The sequence below is a fragment of the Diplotaxodon limnothrissa genome, linkage group LG18 (assembly GCF_057381915.1).
Source record: "Diplotaxodon limnothrissa isolate DT_005_m linkage group LG18, D_limnothrissa_male_GT1.1, whole genome shotgun sequence".
NCBI lineage: Eukaryota > Metazoa > Chordata > Actinopteri > Cichliformes > Cichlidae > Diplotaxodon > Diplotaxodon limnothrissa.
The window spans coordinates 32928021-32947057 of record NC_140613.1 but is presented as its reverse complement, the minus strand read 5'-3'; the positions used below and the strand labels follow the sequence as shown (position 1 = coordinate 32947057).

Genomic DNA, 19037 nt, shown 5'->3' with positions numbered 1-19037 from the left:
TGACGTCACGGCGCAAAGCATTGTGGGAGCACGCTGCTGTCTTACAGGGCCACGAATCAAAACAAACACACGGTGTTGGAAGCAGGACTGCCAGAACCATGCTTAAAATCAGCGCAAAAGACAAAGGGCTGTATTGCGACCAATTGTGCCGAGACGCCAAGAGACAGTTCTTGGAAAAAATAGCGTGCATTGGTAATGTGGACCCGTATAAAATACGGCAGTGGAGTGAAAACCCAGGCCCCATTGTCCTATCCCGATATCTTTGCGTACCTTGTCTGTGGAGTCAGCGCATACATGGCGAATCATTTTCCGAATTATAAATCCCTGGAGGCGCACATCCAATTCACAAATGCCTGGGTGCAAGATTTGTCTGTTTTTAAGCCTCCACGCTGCGAGTACATTGACCGTATGACCAAGATACAGCCAGAGGTTGCACATAACATTGACTTCTCCTCAGGAGCTGCCCCAGAAATTGCTCTAGATGAAAACATAAACACACCGTCTGCAGTGAAAGGCAAAAGGAGCCATCTGCAAAAAAGGCAAATTCCACTTACTCTGGAGGAGTTTTCAGCGATAAGCTACTCCATAAACGGAACACAGTTCTGCTTCATCACATATTAGTTCTATTTTTGTTCTATTTTTCTATGACCTCAGCGCATTGAAAATAAAACTAAAAGCCTATAAAGAGCAATATGAACTTACCGGACTGAAAATGTCGGGAGCACACCAACAAAAAATGATGGCAGAGAACTCGATATCACCTGATCTCACCGCTGCTATCCAAGCATGACGTCTTTGTTTGGTAACATCAGATGCATGAGATCCCTCATGTTGCTTCCAGGAGGGGAAACGATAAAAAGAGAGCCCATTTTCCAGCTCATTCCCTTCCCGATCGTGGGATCTAACATTGCACCGACAATACAGTAAGTACGAGCCATAGCTGATGTTTCCGTGTGCTTTCATTGTAGCCCTTTGTTTCGCCTACTAAGATGGCGACTCGACCAAAAATCGTGACCACGCCCCCTCCTGTGACATCACGCTCCAAAGCCCTATTGGTATGCCCAGCAACCTTCAGTAATAGTAACTCAGGAGAGTTTTCTCCAAGTACGACATCCAAGTGCATTTCAGACCCAGCAATACACTCAGACAAAAACTGGTTCACCTGAAAGACAAAACTCCAAAACACAGACTTAACAATGTGGTGTATGCTGTACAGTGTAGCGAGGAATGCCCAGACTTCTACATCGGAGAGACCAAACAGCCACTTCACAAGCGCATGGCACAACATAGAAGAGCCACCTCCACAGGACAAGACTCAGCAGTTCATCTGCAACTAAAGGATAAAGGTCACTCTTTCGAGGATGCCAATGTTCACATTTTGGACAGAGAGGACAGATGGTTTGAAAGAGGACTGAAAGAAGCCATCTATGTCCACTGTGAGCGACCATCTTTGAACAGATGGGGCAGCACAGTGGCATGGCGGTTAGCACTGTTGCTGCACCGCAAGAAGGTCCTGAGTTCAATTCCACCATCCGCATGTAAAAGCCCTACAAATGCATTTTACTTTCACACACTCATACCACTGCTTTGTTTCTTTTTAAAATCAATTTAGCCACAGAAAAACGTTTCACCTTAAAGTTTAAACTTGTTGGCATGACATGATCTAAGAGGGCTGTCACAGGATTAAAGGTTCATTTCATGGCAACTGTGAGAAATGAAAACATAATCTCAGTATTGATATGATAGCAAAAGTTATGGAAATTTGGAAAAAGAATTGTAACATCAATATCTGTAACCAATTTCAGATTGTCCAGCAAAAAAAAAAAAAAAAAACCCTGAGAATGAAGAACAAATAAAGAAGAGTCTACAAGATCATGTTAAAAGATGTTCAAATCAAATCTTCTGGTCTCGACCACCATCTGTATTTCTCAGAACAATAACAATCCAGCCTGGTATTATGGAGCCTCCATGTCCACCAAAGGCCCTGACCCGAGGGAAATTGTGATTGGTGCCTCCTGTCTTAGCAAATGGCATGAATATGTATCTGGTGCAGTGATGACCTATTATCCAGAAATGGTCAGGAAAACTTACTTTGATGGAACCATTGAGGTTCCTGGGAATATCAGATGTGAGGTGTTTAACATCTAGAATAGAGGACAATTACCTCCTTGCAGATCATGTCACAATTTGTTTGGCTTGAACACAGAAGAAACCAAAGACTGGCCTTATGGTAACTGTGCTGAAGCTGAGAGCCTGAGCAACACACCTACAAATGTGGAAGAAGTTAAAAATGAAACTACATGTACTCAGCTGAAAACAGGCAGAGAGCAGAGGAAGAGGTTTGTAGGGATCCTATGAACGTGCTGTAAACAATTTAGTTTAACACCTGGACAGGTGAATTTTACAACCCAGAATGAGATATCATGAAATCATCTGCATGAGGTGCTTTGATATGACTCTGATGAATAAAAGATGCTCTGCTCTGACAGCATGAGTGTGGATTTGTTGTATTCACAGACACACACCATAGCACGCTGAAACTGTTTATTCTCCAGCTATGTGTAATGTGCTAGTTATATTTTATGAAAATGATAATTACAATAAATGTCAGCATGTTAACATGAAGTATGCAAAAGACTAAAAAAGGTGTATTTATCATGACTGTATCATTGTATCATCTATCTATCTATTAAAAAAAACACTTCTAGCCACTAGCAGGATTTGGGATTGTGTGCCAGTGAGAATATAAAGTATTATGAGAAAGCAATGGTGAGAGGAATCAAACATGTCCTTTTCAACTTCATCTTTCTGCCTAGCCAGTCAAAGAGTCAATTTCTTCTTCTTTTGTGTCCAGCTTCACATAAAACCTATCATTTCTTTTCCTTTGTATTTTTAAATAACCTGTAAAGCCCTTTGTAATAATAATGGATTGGATTTATATAGCGCTTTTCAAGGCATCTATAGCACTTTACAATGCCACTATTCATTCACTCTCACATTCACACACTGGTGGAGGCAAGCTACAGTTGTAGCCACAGCTGCCCTGGGGCAGACTGACAGAAGCGAGGCTGCCACATTGTGGCATCGGCCCCTCTGGCCCCTTTGTAATACACTGAAAAAAAGGCCATGTTGAATTTACTTAATTCAATAGTGGACAATGGTTGCACACAACTGTTTTTCTTTGGCAGAAACTTAAACAACTGAGTTAAATAAACACAACTTATTCATATTCAATAAATCTGTGCATTTTATATTGATAATACACAATTGACACATGTTTAGATGAAGTAAGGTGAGCTCTTGGTCATTTTATTTCAACACTATTCAATAACTTTTAGTTATTGAATAGTGTACTACTTGCTCACTTAAATACTACATGTTGTCTTCATATCATAATGTTCAAAGTTTAGAGTCTGGTTAACATAAGAATTGGATCAATCTATTGAGCGACTACCATCCTCCTATCTTTATCCAGGTTGCCATAACCCAGAAGTGATAGGATAAGAGGCAGAGTACACCCTGCACTGAAAAAAAGGGATTGGCCACCTCTTGGATTTACATAAGCATCTTGCGTGTATTTAACACAATTGCCTCATGCTTTAAAGTTAAGTGTAACTATATAGTGTAGAAACTACATGATATGCAGAGAGGGTACACTGAAAAAATGGGAATTGGCAGGCTTTTGAATTTGCACAAATGAATTTAGTTAATGCTACACAAGCCTTTCATGTTTCTCTTATTTACATGATTAAATAAAGTACCATTTAGAAAAGAATAGAATAGAATAGAATAGAATAGAATTCAACTTTATTGTCATTGCACATGCACAGGTACAGGGCAACAAAATGCATTTTGCATCCATCCAGAAGTGCTTTAGTGATATAGATATATTACAATATATATTAGCAATAATATAGATATGTGAGTATATTACAGAAATGGGTCTATTATGGTATGTTATAATGTACACGGTATGAAGTATGTTGTGAATATTCTATAACTATAAGTATGTACAGGCTGTAGTGAGTACAAGCTATGTACAGGCTATGAACAGGATATAAATATGAAAAACTATACAGAATATGAAATAAATAACTTTACAGAATCTGACATATACAGCTATACAGAAATGGGAACTGTGCAAGTTGTAAACAGTTGTAGGGTTAAAAATTATCGTATGTACAGAATGATTATTTACACAGAGCTATACAGTAGTGCAGTTAAGATAAGTGAGGGTGTAGATAGTTTCTACAGAGGCTATATAAAGTGCTAGTGGTGCAGTTACTGCAGTTACTTGATTATAAACAATACTGAGACTACTTATTTTTCTTGCATTGATTTAAAGTGACTAAATTAGAATACTAAAACCATTGTAATCATGTTTGACCACAACCGGAAATGATGCAATATATTCAAAGACAACAACTAAATATGATTGGATAATAAGACCGATTCTGGAAGACTGTTTAGCCACATGCAATCTTTGGCACTGAGTCAGGCATACTGAGAAGGTAAGTAATTTAAATACATTTGTTTTAGTTGGGTACGTTTTCACAGAATTGTTGTAGTGCATGCTATATGAAAAGTAATCTGTAATGCATCTGCATGTTGTTTTTACAGTGCTAGCTAAAGTTGGTATTAGCTTTGTGACTAAAGCTGAAAAATAGTAACAAATTGCACATAGCCAGAGAAAGCAGCTGTTGTCAGTCAGATATGGAATTTATGCATGTGACAGAGAGCACTGACGTTTTTGATGGCTTAGCAAGTTAAAACGTCACTGAGAGCGCAATAGTGTTTGTGTTACTCGTGCTAGTTATGGCTACAGTGGCTAATTAGTCCGGCTGTAACGTCAGAGTTTAAGAAGCTGAGAGCCCCACAGTGCCATACCTTAATTCTTGCTGCTGACACGCACTCAAGTTCAATTCAATTTCAATTCAATTTTATTTATATAGCGCCAAATCACAACATAAGTCGCCTCAAGGCGCTTCATAGATACAGAGAAAAAACCCAACAATCATATGACCCCCTATGAGCAAGCACTTTGGCAACAGTGGGAAGGAAAAACTCCCTTTTAACAGGAAGAAACCTCCGGCAGAACCAGGCTCAGGGAGGGGCGGGGCCATCTGCTGTGATTGGTTGGAGTGAGAGAAGGAAGACAGGATAAAAGACATGCTGTGGAAGAGAGACAGAGGTTAATAACAGATATGATTTAATGCAGAGAGGTCTGTTAATACATAGTGAGTGAGAAAGGTGACTGGAAAGGAAAAACTCAATGCATCATGGGAATCCCCCAGCAGCCTATGTCTATTGCAGCATAACTAAGGGAGGATTCAGGGTCACCTGGTCCAGCCCTAACTATATGCTTTAGCAAAAAGGAAAGTTTTAAGCCTAATCTTGAAAGTAGAGATAGTGTCTGTCTCCCGAATCCAAACTGGAAGCTGGTTCCACAGAAGAGGGGCCTGAAAACTGAAGGCTCTCCCTCCCATTTTACTTTTAAATACTCTAGGAACAACAAGTAGGCCTGCAGAGCAAGAGCGAAGTGCTCTAATAGGGTGATATGGTACTACAAGGTCATTGAGATAAGATGGGGCCTGATTATTTAAGACCTTGTATGTGAGGAGCAGGATTTTGAATTCAATTCTGGATTTAACAGGAAGCCAATGAAGGGAAGCCAAAACAGGAGAAATATGCTCTCTCTTTCTAGTCCCTGTCAGTACTCTTGCTGCAGCGTTTTGGATTAGCTGAAGGCTTTTCAGTGAGTTTTTTGGACATCCTGATAATAATGAATTACAGTAGTCCAGCCTGGAAGTAATAAATGCATGAACTAGTTTTTCAGCGTCACTCTGAGACAGGATATTTCTAATTTTAGAGATGTTGCGCAAATGGAAGAACGCAGTCTTACATATTTGTTTAATATGTGCATTGAAGGACATGTCCTGGTCAAAAATGACTCCAAGGTTCCTCACAGCGTTACTGGAGGCCAAGGTAATGCCATCCAGAGTAAGAATCTGCTTAGATACCATATTTCTAGGCTTTTCAGGGCCGAGTACAATAACCTCAGTTTTATCTGAATTAAGAAGCAGAAAGTTAGCGGCCATCCAGGTCTTTATGTCTTTAAGACATTCCTGCAGTTTAACTAATTGGTGTGGGTTATCTGGCTTCATGGACAGATAGAGCTGGGTGTCATCTGCATAGCAGTGAAAATGTATGCTATGTCTTCTAATGATACTGCCTAAGGGAAGCATGTATAATGTAAACAGAATTGGTCCTAGCACTGAACCCTGTGGAACTCCATAATTAACCTCAGTGTGTGAAGAGGACTCTCCATTTACATGAACAAACTGGAGTCTATTAGATAGATATGATACAAACCACTGCAGTGCAGTACCTGTAATACTTACAGCATGTTCTAATCGCTCTAATAGGATATTATGGTCGACAGTATCGAATGCTGCACTGAGGTCTAGCAGGACAAGCACAGAGATGAAGTTATAATAAGGATCCTGCCACCTTAGACGTGGGTTTAAGAACCTGTGCCCATAAATGCCAAATCATTTTTCCATTTAGTCATTGTTTTAGGTGAAGTGTCTCTTACTTGACTATTCTATTGGTCAAGCCCAAATAATACAGCAGATATCTACAAGGAGATAAGTTTGTTCAACAGAGTATGTCTTATTAAGGGATGTATTGTGAATTTTCCAACATCGTCCTAACAAAAATTAGGACCCCCCCCCCCCTTTTTTTTTCTTCTACTTTGTGTAGAACATATGTGAGCTGCTTCTCAAAACATTATGTATAAATGAGAGAAAGATTGGTACTTTAAAGAAACCATTGATGCTCTTCTGGACTGGAATACCTTTTTCAATTAAAATTAATGTTTTTTGTGATGGTGGAATTTTTACCTTTATGATTACAGAAGTCAAAACATCAGATGATGATAGCTTACCATCTAAACTCCCCATCTCTTGGCAAGTCTGAATTAGAGGTCTCAGCTGTATCAGCCTTTCTAGTGGATTTGCTTAAAGAGGAGATAGCTTAAGTCATTAGGTACATATTCCCTGACATTCTAGAGGTCAACCTTGCACAGTGTGTGACATTAAAGGGCATAACTTATAGAAAGGGAATGGTACTGGCCCAAAGGGCAGCAGGAGGATTGCCAGAATACTGAAAATCCATATCTGCATTGTACCACAGCATATTCTACATTGTCAGAGAGCTTGGTGGCTGGTACAGAGAGTATGACAGAGCTTTTGAGCTCCGCCCAGTATCCACAAGAATATACACTCTCGCTTCACTCTGTGAACTCCTTGATACTTATCCATTGGTTGACTATGAGATTGGATCAGTCCACATTGTGACTTTAAAAAGGCATATAGAAATAAAAGGTGTTCATATATGTGTAATAGGTTCAGTCGCATGTATTTCATTAGATAAATTCTTTTTTTTATGTCTGATCTTTATAACTTTGACTATTGGGTATGGATAGCTTTATGAAAACTAAACTGAAATGATTCTTTCTGAATATGTAATTCTTTGTTGCCTACAGAGTCCTATGGTCCTAAAGACTGTTTTGGCTGACGGAACCTGTCGAAGGCTCACTCTCTAATGGAGCGCCTGAATCAACTGAGGATCTCATCGTTGAAGTCAAGAGACAGTGTTGTCTTCAGGGCAGTTTCAGACTTCAGTTTATGGATTCCTTGTTTGGGAATGAGTTTCTTAACCTTACCTCAGTTTCAGAAGTAGCAGACAAAGGGACTCTTAAAGCTATTGACATGTCAAAGCCCACCACATGGACATAAAAAAAGAGTAACAGAGTTGGTGAAACTCAAGATGGAAAAGACTTTTTCATACAGAAGACATGAAGTTGTTCGTGATGCACCGATGGTGGAGGCTTTCATGGCAAGATGGCCTGATCTATTTGATTTCCATGAGGTAAGGTTTGCCTCATACACAGTGTTCTTGTGGTATTAGCCTAAAATGGTTAAGGCACAGTTGTGCACAGTTATAAATGGATAATGTAAGTGATAAAGCCACAACATTCACTTAGCATGATCCTCTTTGGATGAAACTTTATAATTGTGGAAGATTTCAAATGTTTTCCCATGATAAATTCTCTCATATTGTATTTTTACATCTGCTTGTTTTTTTTAACCTTCACTTTGTCAACTTATTATTAATTGCCAGTAAACCTATTATTAATTTGTGTGCCTTTACTTTAAAAACATTCATGTAAAGTACACTATTAAAACTTAAATGAAGGACAAGGGCTGAATGAAGATGCTAATTACATACATTTCATTTCAGTGTGAAGATGTTGATGCTGAGTGTCAAGGGAGTGTGTATCTACATGGGTGAAGACGCTGGCATGCTTATCCGGGAGTATGTGGTATGTACTTGTCTTTTTTTTTTCTTTTTTTTTGGACTTTCCACAGTGTGTCATATTACTTACTTGAAATGACTAACATGGCTTCTTTTTTACAGGGCATGGAAGAACGTGCCATCAGTGAGACTGTTGAAGACACCACTGTTTGAATTTATCTTCTTAAAGAGAAAGCTTCAGCAGATGAACAAGAGTTGTCCTTACAGGCATCAGGGTGGCGAAGAATAATGTAGCATTTGCTGTGATAATGCTATTTGGACTCATGTATGCATTAAACCTTGCCTACCCTGCGGACCTTCGCTACAACTTTGACGTTTTCCAGAAGGTTTTCATGGAACTGGATGGAGCTAAACTCTCTAAAGTTCTTGCTTTCAAAAACCACCTGTTTCATTGAGAAGTCAAAGACTGCACTTCTGCAATTCTTTGCAGTTTTTCATTTTGTGTTCAGTAACGTTATACTGCTTACGTTTTTATTGCTTTCCCCTCATGTGATTGCAATGCAGGATGATTTTTCCTTTTGGTATCATGTTGTAAGAAATTTTTACTGACGATTTTTGGCAATATGTTCTAAGTCAACCTTAATGTCCTGCTTACATGTTTAAAATTAAAATTAAAATTCATGTAGGTGTTTGGTATTAGTTATGGAACAATGTCATTTAAGGCTCAACTTAGTTGAAATCTTGTACAGGTAAATACTTGTACAGAAGCTGAAACTGTTGTCAAATAATACACAAGTTATATTTGTGTAAATCTGTTTATTCATAAAAGCGTGTTGCTTTTTTTAGGTAGTCTTAATTTAGTTTACATTTTCAATTGTGTAATTAATACAAATGTTATATGTAAGAGATGACAGGTTCATCTATAAGCACTTTCTTTTATTTGCTGCTAAGGTCAGTTTTTTGTGAAATATTTGCAAATATATTCTCAAACTAACTTTTTCTTTTAGTTATTTCTGCAGGCTATCTTTAAAAATGTGTTAACAAGTTTACATGGATGTGATTTTGGACTTGTTCATGGCAGAATTGCTGCTTTCACTGCTGTTACAGTTTAATAAAGGTGAATTGTTCAGTAGCACTCACAGTCTTTGCCTTTTTTGTCAATAATGATCAGTTAATATTTCAATTGAAAAAAATTAAGTAGGATTTAAAGCCATAATTTGTGTTGCAGGAACATAATTGCAATGTGTTTACATTACATAATATCATTGCGTACCACTGGCAAATACAAATAAGTTGGTGTTAAACATTAAAATATATTGACATTATGCAATACATTGATATTATGATAACAGATTAATATTAGTACATCAAACATGATTTTTTAAAGTAATCTGATGTAAATAAAATACTTTGATTTGACAAGCATTAATTACTTGAGGGAAAGTGGAAAATTAAGTCAGTCATACTTATTCATATTATGTGGGACGGATGTACACAACAAAATCAAGTAAATTGAAAGAACTTTTTTTTCCAGTGTAGATTAAATTGTTCATATCATGTTCAAGTGAAGTAAGTCAATAATATAGCAATGTTAAATCCCGTGACACTGCACGGGTTTCAGACTCGCGCTCTTTAGATCGTGGTTTCAGGAAGGCATCCATCTCAGTCAAGTCGTTTTGGTATACCAAAAAAAGTAAATTAGGTGGTTGTTACATTAAAAAAGCCTAACTTGTAATTTGAACACAATAATTTCATGTTACTATGAACGTAATTAAATCATGTAGGATTTGCATGGAATTCAAAAACTTAATTTGTTCTTGTTGAGACGACCTGATACAATCTAGTAAGAGTGGTTAGTTGCTGAACTCATGAAATTCACAAGATCGCACAAGATTTCAAACTGCAGGAAAATCAGTGGAGTTATAGGGAGAGAACTACACACGCACCACGTGCATGCTATTCCTATTTATTGTGGATTAACCTGTCAAGGACAAAAACAAAAAAATTCTGCATCAAATACAGGAAATCATAGCTTTCCTGTGTTTCCTAGATTGTTGGCATGGTGGTTAGTGCTGTTGCTTCACAGTAAGAAGGTCCTGGGTTCAAATCCACATTCTGGCTAGTTTGCAGTGGCTTCTCTCTGGGTATTCTGGTTTCCTCCCACAGTTAAAAGTCATGCAGTTATTAGAGTTAGGGTTAACTGGTTATTCTAAATTACCTGTGAATGTAAGTGTAAATGCTTGTTTGTTTCTATGTGATAGACTGGTGAGGTGTCCAGGGTGTACCCTGCCTCATAACCTATCATTTCAGGGTTATTTCCCAGCCCTCCTGCAACCCGGAGGATGGTAGTCATTGTAAATCCATTCAAATTTTATGGTAACCAGGATCTAGACTTTGTTGAACATTATGTAATATGAAGACAACATGTAGTATTTAAGTGACCAAGTAGTATTGGGGTAAACGTTATTGAATAGTGTTGAAATAAAATGACAAAATTGTGAAGGATTACAACATTCCAAGAGCTCAACTTACTTCATCTGAACATGTTTCAATCGCGTTTTAGCAACACAAAATGCACAGGTTTATTGAATATGAAAAAGTTGTGTTGATTTAACTCAGTTGTTTAATTTTCTGCCAAAGCAAAACATTTGTGTGCAACAAATGTCCATTATTGAATCAAGTAAATCCAACATGGCCTTTTTTTCAGTGTGGACAGCTCACCAGTCTATCACATATACCAGGGGTCTGCAACCTTTATCATCAAAAGAGCCATTTTGCCCCTCTTCTGCCAAAAAAAAATCGTAGGGAACCGCAAAAAATAACGTAATAATTTAACTTTTCATCTTTTTTTTCTTACCTGTTACAACCACTGAATAAAACAAACAGAAGTGCAATGTGCATTTGTAGGCCTGCTTTGAAATAAATTAAACTGTTAACTGTAGGCCTATTTAAGTCCGCCGTATATTTTTGTAATAGTAAAATAAAAACTAGCCCACTTTAATATAAATAAAACATTTAGCTGCAACTTAGCAGCTTTTAAAAGAAATAGAAAATTAGGAGAGTCTTTGACAAGTCCATGTCAGTGTTCTCTCGGCCTCTTCGGGTTTTTTGCTCAGCCAGCAATCAACTGAAGCACCTGAACATACAAAAAATCTACATCAGCTTGAAAAATATAAGTCTAAAATATTTCTTTTCTGAAAAATAATAGCTTGTAAAATACTATTATCCTTACCATTTTAATGTGACTTCTGTGTCTGAAGTTCGCTGCAGATCTTCCCTATGTCGGGGCTGTAAGATGTGACTTTGATCTTCATACAGGACTGTAGGCTCTCATCTTTGAGGCAGGAGCGGTGTTTGGACTTTATAAAATTCATGCTTGAGAAAACTTGCTCACATAAGTATGTTGAGCCAAAGATGGACAAGACTCCAAAAGCATACTTTTTCATGTTAATATACGTGTCAGGAATGGCACTCCATGTTTCAAAAACCAGTTTGTCGCGGTGGGGGAGTTTTTCCATATCACTCCATTTGTGCTCTTTAGCGAGCGTAGCCTTCTGACGGGCAACTTCTTCAAGATCCGCCGTCAGTGTTTTGAACTTATTTACCCACAAATCTTTATCCACTATGTCGGCCAGTTCAATTTCTAGATCAGACTTACATACTCTGGTGAATGCAACTGTGTTCAGCAGAGATGGGTCGATGTCCAGCGGTGTGACAGGGAAAGAGAGAGTATGTTTCTCCTTTCTGAAATCACTGAATCGTTCTCCAAATGCAGCTTGCATTGCAATGATGGTCCGGTGGAAATATTCATAATTTATTTCATTGTTTGCTTCTTTGAACTCTCTTAGGGAGGGGAAGTGAGAGAGCATACGTTTTTATGCATCTCTTGCGAACACTGTCATTTTGCACTCAAATGCCAAAAAATTCTCCAGCATCTGCAGGGCCGTGCTTCCCTTTCCTTGTAGATTTGTATTCAGCGTGTTCAAGTGACTTGTCATATCCACCATGAAGTAAAATTTACCCAGCCAATCGGGGTCTTCCAGTTCAGGATAGCGGAGGCCTTTGCTTTCCAAGAACGTTTTCACATGCTCCAGACAGGTAGCGGAGCGTTTCAGCACCTCTCCCCTGGACAGCCACCGGACTTTGTTGTGCAGCAGGAGATCTGAATATGCGTTGTCGACTTCTTCTAACAATGAACAAAACTGTCGGTGGCTTAACCCATTTGCAATTATTTTGTTCACTATCTTGATAACGAGGTTCATCACTTCGACACATTCGGGGGGGGGGGGGAATGTTTGTGCGCACAGTGGTTCTTGGTGGAGGATGCAGTGAAACGCCATCAGCTCTCGATCCAGTGACTTTTGAAGCAAATTCACAAAGCCCTTCTGTGCTCCTCTCATACTGGGTGCCCCATCAGTAGACACTGACACCAGGTGAGTGGTGTTTATTCCTTTCGCTTCTAGACAACTCACAACAGCCTCACAAATGTCCTGCCCTCGTGTTTGGCCCTTTAGCGGTATGAGTTCAATCAGTTCTTCCTGAGGCCTATCACAGTTGACATATCTGCATAACAGTGCTGTCTGCTCAACATCGTTTACATCACTTGACTCATCGCAGGCAATTGAAAATGCTTGAGCTTAATTGATGTCATCAATTTGCTTACGGCTGATGTTTTCCGCCATTTTAATGGTCCTGTCTGTGACGGTCTTTGCGGAGAGAGGCATTTCTCTAATTTTCTGAACAATTTCCCCCTTGTTTTTAAAGTCGGAGAATAGATGCTCTGATATTTTTATGAACGATTCTTTCAAATATTCTCCGTCTGTGAACGGCTTCCCCCTCTTTACAATCTCCAGAGCTGCCACACAACTAGCAGTGCTAGTTGGCTGTGGAGAGCTGATCCACTTCTTGAAAGATAGTTTGTTCTCTTCAGCTTTTCGCAGCAGTTCTGAAATTGCTCTCTTTCGCTCATCTTCGGTTGGGTATTTTTCAGCGAATGCTAAGTGCTTGCTTTGAAAATGTCTTTCAATGTTACATTTTTTCTTGTTCGATATTCTCTCGCCACATATCAAGCACACAGGTAAGCCAGCGTCGTTGGCGGTGAATGCAAATAAATAAATTTTATTTAAAAAAAAGAAAAACTTTAAAATATTTCATTTAATTTAATTTCTGTCAAACCAAGTTGCTCTGGAACAAATAAATCACTGAAATAAGCTAAAGATAACCTCTTAGATATAACCCGAGTGACTCAGCTCTCATATTTAATGTCCACTGACTGCTGAGGGCCAGCAGGGATTTTGAAAATAATGTGCCAGGATCCCTTCACCTTTTTAACAATCCCTTCCTGACCGGTGAGGGTGAAACAGAGGTTCTGTAGACTTGTAAATGTTCCATCAAATTAGTTTAGGTTTCTTTCTGTGTCCAGATGTCATGGAAAATATTCAAATGTGCATTTGTAAATGTAAATGTATTTGCATACTTATGTATGCTTTCCACTGTAATTCCTTTTACAGGAACCCTCCAGGTTCCTGTTTTGTCTCCCTCCATGCAACATATTTGTTGCATATTCTACCTTTCTACCTTTAAAAGCCGCCACCAGCCAAATGGCTGGTAGACTTTTAGCTAAGCTTTAGCTTCAGCCAAGTGGAAGCTAAATTGGCTAGTCATTCATATGTAAATTGGGTTGTTACCTGGGAATTCTGGAGGGAGGGGAGTGGGGGTGTGTGATTGAGGGCGTGGGGGAGCTGCTAAAAGCTGTGCACAGTCAACCAACTTGGAGTGTTTCAGTTTGCCGTCTTAGGGAGGACATTTTTACAAATAATAATAAAAACTGATTGAGTACATTCCAACATTTTCAGCAATCACTCACAATCCTGGCACTGCCATGGTATCTGTAGTCTGCATTTACCTTGGCTTGGCTTCCTGATCAATTGTCCACTACCAAAAGGAAGCCAAGCCCTGTGATCACACCCTGTTTTGTTGTAAAGGATGACAGGGCTTGATCAGTCGTTCACTGCAACAGATACACATGTGGTAAATGCAGACTACCATGGCAGTGCCAGGATTGTGAGTGATTGCTGAAAATGTTGGAATGTACTCACTCACTTTTTATTATTATTTGTAAAAATGTGTACAAATGGTTGGTTTTTTGTACTGTTTTTATCAATAAATCCCAGCAACAAAGGACATACACCCATGTGTGTTGATTTCTCCCTAAGATGGCAAACTGAAACACTCCAAATTGGTGACTTTTGGAGATTTATTTCCCTGGATGATTGAGAATGCATCAAACTGAAACACTCCAAGTTGGTGACTGTGCACAGCTTTTAGCAGCTCCCCCACCCCCTCAATCACACACCCCCACTCCCCTCCCTCCAGAATTCCCAGGTAACAACCCAATTTACATATGAATGACTAGCCAATTTAGCTTCCACTTGGCTGAAGCTAAAGCCTAGCTGAAAGCCATTTGGCAACTCTCCGGGTTTTATAGGTAGAAAAGCCAAATGGCTGGGCTCAGGGCCTGCCAGTGTTAATATTAGAAGGCTATTCAATATTTTATATATATATATATATATATATATATATATATATATATATATATATATATATATATATATATATATATATATATATACATAATACTTCTGATCAATCTGAAATATTACTCTCATTAGATGAAGAGAAGGCCTTTGACAGAGTTGAGTGGGATTTCCTCTTCTCGACCCTGTCAAAGTATGGCATAGGCCCTAATTATATCTCCTTTGTTAAGCTGCTTTACACAAAACCTAAGGCCTCGGTTAATACAAATAATATAACTTCTAGTCCTTTCCTCCTCCACCGCTCTACAAGACAAGGGTGCCCTTTGTTAATCTGTGTCCAGATGTCATGGAAAATATTCAAATGTGCATTTGTAAATGTAAATGTATTTGCATACTTATGTATGCTTTCCACTGTAATTCCTTTTACAGGAACCCTCCAGGTTCCTGTGTTGTCTCCCTCCATGCAACATATTTAATATAATGGAGAAATGCTCAGTTCGTGTAATATCAGTAATAGTTCCTGTTACGCCCCACTTAATGAACGGAGTGTCGACTGGAGTGAGGGGTAACACAAAGTGAAAGGGAACACATGAACTACTGGAGAAATAGATGTCAGTATACAAGATTTATTGCCTAAAACTACTACAGTACAAAAACACAGGGAAGCTCTTTTCTTCAGGGTCTCCAAGGCCAAAACAATAAACAAAACACCCCCCTTTAGCTAGAAATCAAAACCAAGTACTCACTAACCAAAAACAAAATACAATGGCTGAGCTCCCTGTCTAACCAAACCAGGAGAAAACAGGTGAAACAAAAATGGCAGAGAACCCCTACCTGCTTCCACAATGACAAACTAATTATCACAATAAGGGCACACCTTCGCTCACAATAAAAGAAAGAAAAACCAAAGTTCACAGAGGGTAAGTTCTCACACACATACACACAAAGGCCCGCTGCCCAAAACTCTACAGCTCACAGCTCTGGCAACATGGGGAAAATGGCAGGGGGTGTGGCAGTTTAGGATGGCAGCCTATATGCCGTGGCTGACGAGCTGGAACACACCTCAGCTGCGGCTCATGAGGCAGACCTGCAACACAAGAAAAAGGAGAAAAACAACTCTTCGACAGAGGGAGAGCCACTAGAGGTCAGCGACCGTAACACCCCCCCCCCCCCCCCCCCCCCCACATAAAATATCACATACAGTAAACAGACACCTTTAACAACTGCCACCAAGTCCGTTACTGGGGTTAAGGGGTTAATACTGGGTCCTGGACAGTGCGTCAGCCACCACGTTGTCCATGTCGGATGTCTATGTTATACTCCTGAGCAAGCAACGCCCATCTCATCAATCTTTGGTTATGATTGTACATGTGCTTTAGAAATACCAGAGGGTTATGGTCAGCATAAACCATGACAGGGGTGGTGGTTGACCCCACGTACACGTCAAAATGCTGCAGAGCAAGCAACATGGCCCGGGTTTCCTTCTCAATGGTGGAATAGTTGAGTTGATGAGGCTTGAACTTAGCTGAGAAGTAGGAAACCGGGTGACTGATGCCATCAACTCCATCCTGTAACAGTACTGCTCCAGCGCCAGTAGCACTTGCATCCACTTCCAGCTTGAAGGCCTTGCTGAAGTCGGGAGCAGCCAGTACAGGGGCACTGCAAAGGAGAGACTTGGCACAGTCAAATGCATGTTGGCACTCAGCAGTCCATACGAAGGGTTCCTTTGGACTGCACAGACGAGTCAGGGGAGCCACCACTGTTAAAAAGTTCCGGCAGAAACACCTGTAGTAGCCCACCAGACCCAAGAAGCGTCTGAGCTCCCGTCTGGTGGTGGGCACCGGGTAGCTCAGTACGGCCTCCACCTTTGCATTCACGGGGCGCACCTGGCCATGTCCCACTTGTTTTCCGAGGTATGTCACTACCGCCTTGGCAAATTCACACTTTGCCAGGTTCAGAGTTAGGGAAGCCTGGGTTAAACGAGCAAAAACATCCCTCAGAGTACTCACGTGATCAGTCCAGCAAGAAGAATATACCACAATGTCATCCAAATACACATTACAACTGTGAATGTCGGCTAACACAAGGTTCATAAGTCGTTGGAAAGTGGCTGGTGCATTCCGCATGCCAAACGCCATCACTGTGTACTGCAAGAAATAGTCTGGAGTAACAAATGCTGAAATATCAGAGGCTCTGCTAGTTAGAGGAACCTGCCAGTACCCTTTTAACAGATCTAGCTTTGTTATGTAGGTGGCGGCTCCAATACTGTCTATGCAGTCTTCCATGCGAGGCAATGGGTATGAGTCAGGGACTGTGACTGCATTTACTCTCCTAAAATCAGTACAAAAAACGAGGAGAACCGTCTGACTTTGGTGTCAGCAGACATGGAGAGCTCCAAGAGCTATGGCTAGGTATCGCCAAACCATTTTCAAGCAGGTACTGTACCTCGTTTTTCATTAATTCCCTCTTGAGTGGGGGGCACCGGTATGCGTGTTGCTTAATAGGGCACGCATCACCCACGTCAATGTCGTGCTTTAACACTGGGGTTTTAAACGGTACATCCCCAAACAGACTAGGGTGCGCTTGGATCAGATCTTTCACATCGTCTCTCTCGTCATGAGGAAGATAGGAGAGGTACGTGTCTAAGGCACCAAGAACCTCTGAGTTTGCAAGCCTGCCGCTCTGCTGACCTTCACTACCCTTCACCAAACCATCATCATGGTTTATGGGCACAGAAATGAGTGAGATGGAGCCCTCGCGATCGTCTTCCCTAGAGTGAAACAGTTTCAGCATGTTTATATGGCAGAGCCGTGTTTTACGCCTCCTATCCGGAGTGTGAACAATGTAGTCTGTGTCATTGACTTTGCTCTCTACCACATATGGTCCCGCAAATTGGGCTGACAGAGACGGACCAGATGTGGGCACCAACACGAGTACCTGATCACCAGGTTTAAAAGAACGCTGCACTGCCTTCCGGTCATACTGCCGCTTTATTTTCCCTTGGGCTGCTGACAGAGACTTCTTAGCTATTGCACAAGCATGGTACAAACGTTCCCGACACTGCGTGACAAACTCAAGCACATTTGATTGCGGCTGCACATCAGACAAAAACTGTTCTTTCAGGGCTTTTAGAGGCCCTCTCACACTGTGCCCAAAAACTAATTCAGCAGGGCTGAAACCAAGGGACTCCTGTTTTGCTTCACGAGCTGCAAACAGCAGGAATGGCAGTCCCTCATCCCAGTTCTTGTCAGTCACCAGACAATATTTTCGCATCATCAACTTGATGGTCTGGTGCCATCTTTCTAGTGCACCTTGTGACTGGGGATGGTAAGGGCTGGAAGGGATGTGTCTGATACCAAGTGATTGTAATGTCTGCTTGAACAGTTTTGACTGGAAATTGCTGCCTTGGTCGGTCTGAACAATTCTAGGCAGACCGAATGTTGAAAAGAATTTAAGTAGAGCCTTAATCACAGTGGGAGCGGTGATTTTTCGAAGTGGTATGGCTTCAGGAAAACGGGTTGTGGCACACATGATTGTCAAGAGGAACTGATTACCCATTTTTGTTCTGGGTAGAGGACCCACACAGTCCACTAAAACACGCTCAAAAGGCTCCCCAACTACCGGGATGGGTTTAAGAGGAGCAGGTGGCACTGTCTGATTAGGTTTACCCACAATTTGGCAAACCTGGCATGTTTTGCAGAACTTGGCAACGTCTTTCTTCAGACCTGGCCAGAAAAAGTGCTGAAGAACGCGGTCATAGGTTTTAGTAATACCTAAATGACCTGACCATGGGTGTTCATGCGCAAGCTGCAATATGCCACCCCGGTAATCCCTAGGAATGACTATTTGGCGTACCACCCCCCAACCCTCATCACCTCCTTCCTGCTGTAATGCAGGTCTTGAGACCCATTTTCTTAGCAGTAACCCATCCTCAAGATAAAACCTGTGTGCCTTTTTATTGTTTGCTAACTCGCTTACCTCTTTAAAACAGTTAGCGAGTGACTCATCCTTTTCCTGAGCCTGGCTCAAACACTCACGTGAGACCGGCAAAGGAAGAACCTCAGACAGAGTAGCCAGACCCTGTTCATCGAGCGCTGGTTTAGGAGGGCTAGCAGCTGGCTCTCTGTCCCCAGTTAGAACAGATCCAAGAACAGTCTCACTCAGGTTCACTTCCTCCAGCTT

At 40.5% G+C, this 19037-nt stretch overlaps 1 protein-coding gene and 1 pseudogene across 1 annotated transcript; one reads left to right on the top strand and one right to left on the bottom strand.

Moving 5' to 3' along the window:
- The first annotated feature begins 989 nt into the window (after window positions 1–989).
- Window positions 990–2417, top strand: LOC146614010 (uncharacterized; annotated as a pseudogene).
- Window positions 2418–11555: 9138 nt separating this feature from the next.
- On the bottom strand, window positions 11556–13043 carry LOC146614009 (general transcription factor II-I repeat domain-containing protein 2B-like). Its single transcript, XM_085378606.1, has 3 exons — window positions 12983–13043; window positions 12341–12505; window positions 11556–12160 (listed from the first exon to the last, which is right to left on the bottom strand). The coding sequence occupies exons 1-3, from the start codon at window positions 13041–13043 to the stop codon at window positions 11556–11558; spliced, it is 831 nt and encodes a 276-aa protein (XP_085234732.1).
- Window positions 13044–19037: the final 5994 nt, after the last annotated feature.